The sequence below is a fragment of the Megalobrama amblycephala genome, linkage group LG24 (genome assembly GCF_018812025.1).
Source record: "Megalobrama amblycephala isolate DHTTF-2021 linkage group LG24, ASM1881202v1, whole genome shotgun sequence".
Classification (NCBI taxonomy): Eukaryota; Metazoa; Chordata; class Actinopteri; order Cypriniformes; family Xenocyprididae; genus Megalobrama; species Megalobrama amblycephala.
In genome coordinates this window covers 26,728,557-26,741,329 of record NC_063067.1, presented here as the reverse complement: position 1 = coordinate 26,741,329, position 12,773 = coordinate 26,728,557, and the positions used below count along the sequence as shown (strand labels likewise).

At 36.4% G+C, this 12,773-nt stretch overlaps 1 protein-coding gene across 1 annotated transcript in view; it reads left to right on the top strand.

Moving 5' to 3' along the window:
* Positions 1–1,402: 1,402 nt before the first annotated feature.
* Positions 1,403–12,773, top strand: part of tspan2b (tetraspanin 2b) — a 43,844-nt gene continuing 32,473 nt past the window's right edge. Inside the window, 1 exon segment of the mRNA XM_048177637.1 lies at positions 1,403–1,613. Coding sequence (XP_048033594.1) covers positions 1,545–1,613 — 69 coding nt within the window. The 5' untranslated portion in view covers positions 1,403–1,544.

Genomic DNA, 12,773 nt, shown 5'->3' with positions numbered 1-12,773 from the left:
CCACAGTGCAAAAACCACTTCCAAGTGGTTTGCTGACCATGATATTACTGTGTTTTATTGGCCAGCCAACATGTCTGACCCCTGAATCTATGGGATATTTTCAAGAGAAAGATGAGAAACAGTCGATCCAACAATATACAGATGATCTGAAGGTTCAATAGTGCCTCAGCAGTGCCACAGGCTGATCACTTCCATGCCACACTTCACTGATGCTGTAATTTGTGCTAGGAGCAAGTCATTTGCTGTAATATGTGCTGCTGACCAAGTGAGTGTACAAGTGAACATACTTTAAAGAACTTTAACTTTTCTGTTTTGAAAATCAATTTTTTGATTGATCTTAGGAAATATTCTAATATTTTGAGATACTGGATTTTGGATTTCATGAGCTGTACGCTCTAATCATCAAAACGTAAAAAAAAAAAACTTTTGAAATTTTGTACTTTACATGTAGGGAATCTAGAATATATGAAAGTTTCATTTTTAAAAATAATTTACAATAAAAAAATGAACTTTTTCATGATATTCTAATTATATGACCAGCACCTGTATATTAATGTGTTCTTTGTTCAACATGCAATAAAAAAGAAGTAGCAATTTTTCATAATATATCATATTTCATAGAAGTATTGATAATTACTTCCCTATCCACGTATTATGTCTTCGCTAAAATGTCTGATAAGCATGCTGTAAATCCTGGTGTCCTCTACAGTAGGACATGAAACTGGTGCATGTCTCATAACAGAAAGTCATATTCTGATTTGAAACCCCACTAAAGTTGTCTTGAGGTGTTAATTTACGACAAACAATATGAACATTAGCCAGATTTAAATAATTACAAAATATTATCATATGAGTGTTGAATTTAGTCATTCGGTAGTTTTTAAAGACCAAGGAGAAGGAGTTACATCTCCAAACATTTAGTATCTTGGAAAAGCCCTGATTGTGCTCTTTACGGGACATTGACTTAAAACTGTGGCTTGTATGAATTGCCTAAAATATAATGTCCTCTACAGAGGAAAAAACTCCATTGCTGGGTCTCAGGGGGATATTACTCTTCAACTTAAGAAAAAAAAAGGTCAATATATTCTGTAATGTAATAGGCCTACTTTAGGTTAATTGACAAAAACCTAAACAACAACAGAAAAAAAAGAATTCAGATTTCATAATTTTGTTGTTCCATAGATTCCATTTTTTTTCAAATTCGTTTTAATTTTGAGATTATTTTAAAAGTGAAAACTAAATGTTTGTTTGCTTGTGCTCAGTAGTTCTCCATTTAAACAAAAAGCCTTTAAAAGTTTTCTCTGTTTTGTCTGGGATCGCACAGTCCTATGAAAGAAACCACTGTGCAGTGCCTGGATGGACCGTTGCCCGTCCCAAACCCCCCTCGAGTCACCCCACACACATTATTCAAAGGGGCGGGACAGAGACACTGAAGAAATCACCCGCTGCTACTCGTGCAGATGTTGACAGGGCTCGTGCAGTGCAACAGCATCTTCGCATTTCACTGTTATTGAAAGAGGAACCGCTCACATTGTGCCGTCACCATGGGGAAAGTTGAAGGCGGAATGAAATGTGTGAAATATCTCCTCTTCGTGTTCAACTTTATATTCTGGGTAAGTAATGCAGTAGTGTTGTATTGACATGCCATCAATGTGTGGAGGCTATATTTTGCTATCTGGAGCCAGTTTTGCGTGCACTTTCAAGTCAAATATTCGTTCTCTGTGTTAGTGTTTACACACTTTGTGCAGGAATTTAAAGCTTGATTCGGGGGGAGGCTGAGAGTCACTGCTCGTACGACTCAAATCAGATTTTCCACTGAGGAAAATCCGCCCCTTTTTCCTTCAGCGTGTGTTTGTTTGGAGGGCAGCAGTCGGACACTGGCGCACTGTAGTGCTGGGTGTTGATTCACCCAACTGACTTCGAATCTTTTGGATCCATTCAATGAATAGACTTGTTCAAATTCGTTCACTGATTAGTTCAGGAAGCCCGTCTGCAGGTTATTACATTGTTATGCCAGTAGGTGGCGAGCAGTTAGCATTGTTTACTATGAGTGAATCATTGAATCAGTCACTCAGTTCTTTTTTTTTTTTTTTTAATCAAAAATTGCAGTATTTATTACAAATGATTTATCCGTGCACATTATTATTATTATTATTATTATTATCATTTTAATTAATGTGCCCTTTAATCTTCAATCAAAGTAACTTCCCCTGCCTCTTGCAGCAATGTCTGTTCTCTGATGACGGCTTGAGGGCGGGACAACCTGTCGCTCACATGAGATCAACCAATAGAAAACCACAACCATCCAATCAATTCCCGCCCTACATTTGTTCTTGTTGTCTAAAATGTAACAATAGAGAACAAAGGACTTCCTTTTCATGCTGACTTTAATGCCCATGGGTCTGTAAATCCTAGTTTTTCGAACGAGATTCACTTAATTTGTTCATGGAGCAGGATCATTCAGTTAATTCAAGAACGATGCCTTATTCATTCAGTTCATCCATGAACAATGTATTATTTATTTATTTATTCATTCAATTGTAAAACTATAATTTAATAATTCTAAAATTATTAAGCTAGACTTTAAAGTTAACATTGACAAGTCCCAGTTTGATCACGAAATACCTCGTTCAGACAAAGTGACTGTTAAGTGAACAGTGTATTCATTCGTTTGGCACAACCAATAACATTTTCCTTCACAGACTCCACTTGAAATTATATTTCATGCAAATAGCCAGTCTTTGATGGCAGTTCAGTCAAGCACTGTAAAAAGACTTTAGTGAACTGAGTAAATGCATGAGAATGGGTTCTTCATTTAAAAAAAAATTGTGAAAACACTGATTCATTCATGAATGTATCACCACTAGTTCTGCTTATATGGGCATTAACTACTGCACGGGAACAACAGTTTAATGAATGGTCTGACTATTTTTCATTGAGTTGACACTTTTATCTGATTTACCATAAATGTTTCATACAGCAGAAGCAGACTCTCCTGATTCTTCTCAGAGGCACATGATAGTTCATGGTCAATCTTACAACAGCATTTATATTTTATATTTTGGTGGTATTTTTTTCTTTAAGCCCTGGTTAATTTTTTTAATCTGCATGCGTGGTAAAAACCTGGACTTACTAAGGACTTTTAAAATATTAATTTACAGACTGGAAAAATCACTAAAAGTAGTAAAATCTTAAAATGTCACTGTCACAGTATTTCTATAATCAGTTTCTATTTGTAAATTTGTTTAAGCTCAACTCTGTAAAAAATATGAAAAAGGAGAAAAAAACCTTCCCCAGAAATCACGAACAACTGGCAAAGTCATTAAAATTCATTGGTCAAAAGGTTTGAGAGCTCTGTTTTTGGGTGCATCATACTGTTTGGTGTAACTTTTTAGACCTGTTAACATTAACTGACATAAATGTGGTTTATGCACTTCTAAGAATTTCACAGAAACGCCTAGATTCCCATTAAACAAGTCTGAACTTTAGGAACATTCTCTTTTTCCACAATAACAGAACTCTCGTAAAGCTTTATTAGTATTTTGTATTACATTACCATGTCTCCCCGAACCCCCCACCCCCCCAACTCCGCCCCAAAAACACACATACACACATACATACACACACACAAACACACACACACATTTTCAGCTATTTTAGCATCAGGTTTTGCCACTGAGTTTTCAAACAAGTGACATTTCCACTTTGGACCTTCAGTTTGACACACACAAACGTACACTTGGCTGTCTAAATGAGGACATACTATACATGCCTTGTTTTTATAGAAGGCTAAATGTCGCCAAAGGGAGGTTTAGTTTCATTTAGCTACCAGTAAGTACTGGGGGCAAATTTTTTATTCTCACAAATAATCACTCTAATCACAAATATAATCATAGAATAGATAAATGATTTACTACATTTGCAAAAAAATGTTAAGTTCACTGTAAAAAATGCCAATTAATAAAATGTTGAAATAGCAAAAATATTTGAGCAAAGTTGAGCTAATATTCTTGCTTGGGCTTAGTTAAGAAGACATACATGTATTATATTAAGTCTGCAAAAATATATTTGAAAAACATTAAATGAATAATTATTGATGAAGAATATTTATTTATGGGCCTGTCAAAAAACATTTATACTCAAAACTGCATATCATAAATACAAATAACTGTTAACTCCTTAAACTAAAGATGATATTATATTACAACATTGTAGAATAGTCCAGTTTGAAAAAGTTTGTTACTGCACAATACACACTGCACATAGTTTCATGTAAAAAATAATAAGCAGCATACACACTCTAAAAATATATATTTTTCAAAGTTGTAAATAAAACAAAGATTATTGGGGTACATTTTACAAGAAAACATAAAACAGATTTTAGTACTTTAGCAGGTTGGTATATTAATCAGTTATTGAAATCTAACTTTTTTTACTGTAAATTTAAGTTCAATCTGTAAAACCGTAAAGTGCTGCCGTTTTTACTGTAAATTTCACAGATTTTTTTTTTATAGTGTATTTTAATATTTCTACTTAATGTGTTACTTGCGGTTTTGTTGCTATAAATTTCATGGATTTTTTTACAGTGTATTTTAATATTTCTACTTCAAAATTTCACCATTTCAATGTAATTATTTATGAAATGTACTAGCAGTTTCTGAGTGAAAATTGAGAATTGTTTAAAAAAAAAATAATAATAATTCACTGCAGTTAGCAGTTCTCAAGTATTTCATTTTGAACATTCATTTATATCTGAGCTTATCCAAACAGTTATCCCAAAGATCCATACTTTAGTCAAAGGAAGCTCTTGTATTACTCAGTGTAGCTTTTTCCACTGCAATGTTGGTACATTCAAGTGATCCTGGAAAGTTCGTATTTAGGAAATCGTGTTTACGACGTCAGGTGCGTTCAAGCCACTTTCATCAGAGCAAGATGGCGGTGTACATTCTCTTAACTACACATTAATACAGCAACGTTTTTAAACTCGACTTCTAGAAAATGAAGAACAAAGGTGCTTTTTAATATTTTTAATTAATTTAAAAGTCACTGTAAACTTTATCGTTACATATTATATTGTTATATTACAATGCTATTATATTTTGTGCAGGGAATTAACTTGATAAAAAAGCCTGACAATGTCACTGCTAAATATTGTGGTATTCCGCCACATTTCACACTGACACGCCCCCAACTCATAAAGATCGGGGCTTAAAGAAAATCCTGAGCTTCCCATTCGTATTTACGACTTTGTGGTGGCGTTCATGTGCGATCAACTCATATATACAATCTTTTCGACATGACTTGAACGCACCATGTACATCAGTGTTGGGGGTGTTTCGAAAGAGGCCTTGTGAAACAAATAGCCATAGCACAACTTCCAGTCTCTGCTGCTGCTGAGGTTTTGGTGGCACTGCAAGCCCCAGGCTTTCTTAGGCCAAAATAACGGGGTGGGGCCTGGTTCAGTTAGTTAGTAATGTGTTGAAACGTGGTTATGGTAAGGAGCAGGACTTTTCCCTAACACGCTCAAAGCGGTTGACCAATCACAACACACAAATCCAGCTGACCAATCAGAGCACATTGTGCTTTTCAGAAGGAGAGGCGACATAGAAACGGAAACTAAACAAAGTGTTACTGACACACTGAAAAGAGAGGTGCTGCAACAATGTCAGATATGGGGAAAATAATGTGTTTTTTGAACATTTCAAGTATGGAAACCTATTCAAGTAGAGCCCAAAAACAAAATCAAGACTGTAAAAGGGCATGTATAAGTCCCCTATAAGAACTGTTCACTGAAAGGTTCTTTGGGAGACCAAAAATGGCTCTTCTATGACAACACTGAGAAAAACCTCTTTGGAACCTTTTTATTTTTAAAAATGTAGTTTAATACAGTGAAATGTAGTTAAACAGAATTAAAGAATAGATTGAATAGTTTGATAATATCAAGCCTGATTAAGAGGCCGACAGGGAAATAGGATAGAAAAGGGTTAGAGATTGGTGTGTGTGTGTGTGTGTGTGTGAGAGAGAGAGAGAGAGAGCTAAAGAGAGACAGTTGGTATGATCATGACCTAGTTAACCAGTGAACGCAAGAGTATTGTTAGTAAAATTATGTAAATGCACAGCTTCCTGTTCAATAACTTCTTCTTTTTAGAGATTTGTGTTAAATGTTGTGTAGAACAACAGTTATTTGATCAACATCCCTATTTTATCAAACTGAAGTGCTGAAAACGTTGATGGCCAGCTTTAATCCCCATAGTTCTGTTTTGAGAAGATCTTGGATTATCAATCCTGGATTAACAATCTCGGCTTCTCTTCAAAAATGTAGCTGGAATGTTATTGCCAATAAATAAAAGGGTGAATTTGAGAAAAATCTCTGCATGGGAGCTCTGTTTTGTTCAGTTTGACACAAAAACCTAAATAGCCTCAGAACAGTCTCTTTTTTTTTTTCCCCAGCTAAAACCTCTCGCTCACAACCTGGCAGCTCAGCCATGGAAAATGGGCACAGTTTGGACTAGACAGAATAGAACAAAGAGAGGAAATTGTAGAGGATAATGATCTCTGGCCTGTTTAGAGCCACATTAATCTTGCAGATATTATCATTCATGTTGTCTGACTGACAGCATTTAGCATCCATTGGCTGTTTGTTTACAATAGCTTGTTCTCTCCTCATAAGCCTCATAAATTATACAGTGATTATCATCATCTTCAGTTAGGAAAGATCCGGAATCAATAAAAATGAAGATATATTGACAATATCTGTGACATGCTGTCAGTTTCCAACAGAAAATAGTATAGACTTGTCAATCAGCTTATGAATGCTTAAATACACAGTGATTTTAAATTCTAAATTACATAAGGCTCTCAGCCAATCAGATTCGAGAACCAGAATGGACTGTTGTATGAAAACTTGAAAAATAAATATAAAATAAACATATTCTCTGTTTGAATTATTTTAGCTTCTAAAGTAAATACATTTATCTTAAGTATGTTTTACAATTTTATTTGTTTGTTTGATTGTTTGTTTGCTTGTTTGTTTGTTTGTTTGTTGGTTGGTTTTGTTGGCAATACCCATAAATCCAAACAGAATTTGCCCTGTTGTAGATGGTCTAAAAGTGAATCATATTCCCCTGATGTGTGTTGAATCAGAGAGCCTGATTAATTATTAATAATACTTTCAGATTGAACTGTACTGTCAGGGGCACAGCGAACAGGAAGACATAAATGAGTGAGGTCAGAGTTGCAAACTGTCTCTAAAGACATATAAAGTGACACAGAGGAAAACAAACTATGATGTCCCTTGCTGTGACAGCAATAATGTGGTTATTGAGCCTTAGGTAAAAGGAAACAGAGTGTATTATTTTTGGTTCTGTTGGTTCCATGCTATTTTTTATTAACATTTTGATGCCTTATGACTAATTTGCACAATAATGTTAAAATGTTGCCAGAGATGATGTGTTGAGATAAACAAGGACACTACTGGAAGTACACAAACACAGAACAATTTACAAGTGTTGCTATAGTTGTACAGCATATGGTTTTTATATGTGCTTTATGAATGAAAACTTGACTTGACTGGACTCAGGTGTGGTTATTTTTTAATCATCAGTTGTTCTATTGACATACAGACTTGGTCCGAACAAGAACAGCACATTAGGAGAGGAAGAGGCACATGAGTTATGATAATGCTGCTGTAATTGATGCTAACAGGACAGGAGTGGCTTTGTGGTGAACACCATTAGGCGTTTTAAAGACTTCATGCCTGTAGGGATAGTTGTGGCTGTGTGTGTAATGTGCACTTAGTGTGTTGCTGTCTCTAAGCGTTTTGTGCATATGAGTGTTTCAGGAACACGGCCACTATTTTTGAAAATAGGCTAATTTTCCAACTCCCCTAGAGTTAAACAGTTGAGTTTTACCGCTTTCGAATCCATTCAGCCGATCTCCGGGTCTGGCGGTACCACTTTTAGCTGCAGCTTAGCGTAGATAATTGAATCTGATTAGACCATTAACATCCCACTCAAAAATGAGTTTCGATATTTTTCCTATTTAAAACTCGACTCTTCTGTAGTTACATCGTGTACTAAGACCGACATATTGATATTGCATTAATAAGTTATATATTTACATATATTAAATATGTTTTAAATGTACTAAATTACTCATCATTACAAATATATTTAAATATGGCATATAAGTTTCAAAAGAAATGACTTAAGTTGGTCAGACAGCCCAGTTTGCTGTCATTGGTCTACTCTGCTCTGATTGGTCAGATGGCCCAGTCTGTTGGGATTGGTCTACTCTGCTCTGATTGGTCAGGTGGTCCAGTCTGTTATGATTGGTCTACTCTGTTCTAATTGGTCCGATGGTTCAGTCTGTTGGGATTGGTCAAACGCCCCAGTCTGTTTGGCTCTGATTGGTCAGATGGCCCAGTCTGTTGTGATTGGTCTGTTTGGCTCTGATTGGTCAGATGGCCCAGTCTGTTGTGATTGGTCTACCCTTAAAGCGCATGTCGGAAATGAAATGGCCATTAACATATCTGGGGAACGTTCAAGCTCAAAACGGTGTGCAACATTTTGTTACGGTTGAACGACATGTTTCCAACATGTTTCCTTCAACGGTGTGCAATGGGATTTGAGATAAGTTTTTTCTTGTTTGGTGGGTGTGTCAAAAATGTCAGCCCAATCAGCAGCAACATGTATATAAAGCACGCGGTATTAAAGAAACAGCTCGCACAATGGGTCCAAGTAAAGTCGTTTACAAATGTGTCCGCTGCAGCTTGGTATATGCAACAATTGAAGATATTAGAAGACATGTTTATCGGGGTGGCCACACACAGCGACTATTATCTTTGTTCTGGTCTCCACCGCTGATCACGTCATAAACACGTTACCAAAGCAGAGTCCCTGATTGGTTAACGCGGCGCGAATTTACGCCAAAGTTCAGATTTTTCAACTTGGGCGTCAGACGCTCAATTCGCGCGTCAGACGCATCAGGCGCGTGAAAGCTCAATTCGCGCCGCGCCATTCGAGTGTCAACTGGCCGATTCGCGCCTCGCTATACGCTTGATTCGCGCCGCAGGATGACTAGACCCGCGTTTACATTGACTTAACATGTAAATCAGACGCCCCAGACACGTTCGGTGTGAACGCAGCATAAGAGTTTTATAGTTAAAATATAGCATATCAATTCTTCAAAAAGAACACGAACAATGGCCTTAGTTGCCATAGCTGCAACTCTTGCGTCTCCAGAACAGGGTGTTCAACGCACCACCGTTTATATTTAAAAAACTTTTTGCAGCATTTTTTTGGGGCTGAACGCAGCCCTGAATTTCAGCTCCGGATCTTCCTCAGTACTTGATACACAGTGATACAGACTTTTTTTTAATTTTAGAATTTATACCAGAGAATGAATGTTGATGGAAAATGGTGGAAATGACATGACAAAAATGTCACAGAATGACATAAATCTTCTGTGATTAATGTATGTCCACTGATGAACTTTGTTAGTGGACAAATTAAAAGTCAAAAGTCAAATTAAAGGGTCAGAAATGCCCATAGTTGCCGAAACACCCCTGTGTTTGTGGGTGTGTGTCTGTGTGTGTGTGCCTCAGGCTGGCAGATACAAGGGGAAGGAAAATGAGTGAAAAACTAGGCATTGAGAGGTTTTGCTGAATCAGACTTCAGCTTGAGGTAATATAAGGCCACAATTACACAAAGAAGCAACAGCAGGTGGTGGAGTACAGCATAGTGTGTGTGTAGAGCGTCCCCTGATGTTCTCTGACCACACCCCTCATCAGTGAGACAATAGCGCGCTCTCCCTTTCCACTGACACGCCTTAATAATATGACCCTCATGTCATTATAGCCTAATTTGTCATAATAACTTTGCAAGAACCTCATTTCCCAAATTGGAAAATGTGCAGTTATTTTCTACCTGAACAGACCTTTAAATCTCATTTTAGGTTTTCAGGTTGATTTAGGGTGTATAGCTCGGTTCTCTTGGTTCTTTTGGTTTGAACCAAAAAAAAAAAAAATTATACATTTAGTCCTGGTTCACTTAGCATTCACACCATCATTTTAACACTAAACCTAAAGATACAAAACAAACAAACAAACAAAACAACAGCTTTTATGATGTATATTTTGCGACAGAACTTGCCAAACGTCCAAAACAAAACTGTGTGCTGATGGTCTAAATACACTCATGGTATGTGCGTACATATGATGGTAACTAATTTTGACCAGCTCGCCATGTTGTCATTATCACATGACATACCAGCATCAGTTGCATCACTTCAATCCCATTCACAGCTCCTCACCTGTGGCCTCATGGGATAGTAAATTGTCCATCGTATGTACACTTTAGAGTCTCGACGGAAGAAGTAGGTCATCCAGATTCTTTTTGCCTTCTTTTTATGAGTGCTGTGAATTCGGACATACTACTTTTGTCACATACTGTTTGTTACCTACTATTTCATGAGTTCACACTTACAAATAATGAGATAGTTAATAGTATGCACATCAGATAGTAATAGTATGCGTATTTGGCGTGCTGTCCGAGGAGAGGGCTCTGAGCTCGGTATTTGGCCCGAACCCAGAGTCGAACCAAACCTGCCTGTGAACACACCCGAAGTCGTATTTAATAATATTTTTGACTTGAATAAAAACAGTTTTGCCAAATAAAGCACATTGTTTGTTATCTGGCAAACAATTTTATTGTGTAATTTATTAAAATTTTATTTATTTATTAAAGATAGCATTAGTAACTGGTCAATCAGGGTGTTCTAATACCAGTACAGAAGGTGGTTTAGTGCACTACACTGAGATGGAAACTTCTCTGAGCTGACTGGATTCTGTTTTCCACCAGGAGATCTAATCAGCTTTTCCTGGGTTTGGGTTGACCAATTCTTTCATTCTTTTTCCCCCCGTCTTTTTGTTTTTCTTGTTTCATAATGTCTCAGTTTGAAATATTCCACTTTCTTTTCTAGCATATAACTGATGTTTTTGTGTTTGCTAAAGGTTCTTCATTAGAGAATATAGACACATGATCTCATGATCTCCAGTTTATATTGTGTTCATCTGGAACATTAAACATCAAAGAAATGTCTGGTAGTTTAATCATGGCCTGTGTTTTCTTTGCTACAAATGGAAACTCTATTTGTTGCAGAAATTATGGAAATTACATAAAAATGTACTCAGAAATTGTCTGTTTAAAGACACCATAAAACTCCCAATAAACTTGAAAAAGCCAAATCTTGTTTCCAAAAATGTAAAATAACCAAAGAAAAAAGTGACCCAATAAACCATTTTAAGATTGGAAAATGCATGGCCTAAAGCTGACTCACATTAGTATTCTGGCATAAAATACACTCACTTGTGTAAAAAATATTTCCAGTATTTTAATTGTCTTTATGATTGTTTTGTTTGTTATTCTTGGATTATAATAGCATTTACATTTAAAGCAAAATCAATGGGTATTACTTGTAATTATTGTCTATTATTTTTTTATTATATTATTTGTATAACATTATTGTTTTACTCTACAGTCTAAGAAATTAATATTTTTATTCAGCAAGGATGCATTCAATTGACAAAAGTGCATCAAAACTGCATCAAAAGTGACAGTCAAGACATTTACAATGTTACTAAAGATATATATTCCAAATAAATGGTGTTCTAATCATCAAAATATCCTGAAAAAACACATTTCCACAAAAATGTGAAGCAGGCAGCAAAACTGTTTCCAACTTTCATAATAAGATAAGATTTTTTGAGTATAAAATCAAGCTTTGCCATCACATATTTAATTACATTATAAAATATAATTGTCACCTTTATGTTCTGTTTGTTTGTTTCATGGACTTTCAGTTTGCGTTCATTAATCACATGATGTTTTATTGACAAAATTCAGGAGGAGCAACGTTCAAATAATCAAACTAATCACCACTTCATTTCAGCCAGCTTTCAACATTCAGTAATCAGCATATCTACCCAATCAGCATGAGTGAAGGCCTATATATATTTACGTCTCGGTTACGTATGTAACCCTCGTTCCCTGAAGGAGGGAAACGGAGACGTACGTCAGTAGTGACCGACGAATTGGGATATCGCTAGAGAGCCCTATCAGCTTCGAGTGAACTAAAACAAGCCAATGGAATTGGCGTGCGATATTTGCATAATGCGCACCGCCTCCGACAGGTGTATATAAATAGGAAGCAGATGCAATCGCACTCTGTTTTTCGCTGAGGAGACAACTCGTGTCCGCACAACAGCGAGGGTACAGAAACTGTGGCGACGGGACGTACGTCTCCGTTCCCTCCTTCAGGGAACGAGGGTTACATACGTAACCGAGACGTAAATATATATAGGCCTTCACTCATGCTGATTGGGTAGATATGCTGATTACTGAATGTTGAAAGCTGGCCGAGACGTTCCCTTTCAGTCGGTCACGTTCGACGTACGTCAGTAGTGACCGACGAATTGGGATCCCAAATAAAGCGCCACAGAAGCAATGGACTACTTGCACAGCTACTTCCGCTTTCTACTTATTACGGCTCGAGCGTTTCTGGTCAGCGTTCAGCGCACTTATATACAGAGAGCTTCTTGTGAAAACGCATATTATTACTACATTTTAGGGCTGTGAAATGTTTTTTAATTAAACAATTAATCATATTCTCTGCATTAACATTAATTATCTTCAACCTGCTGAAATGTTTATTAATATATTTCCCTTCCAAATGCGCATTCTGAATAATAAATAAATATATTTCCCCACTAACCT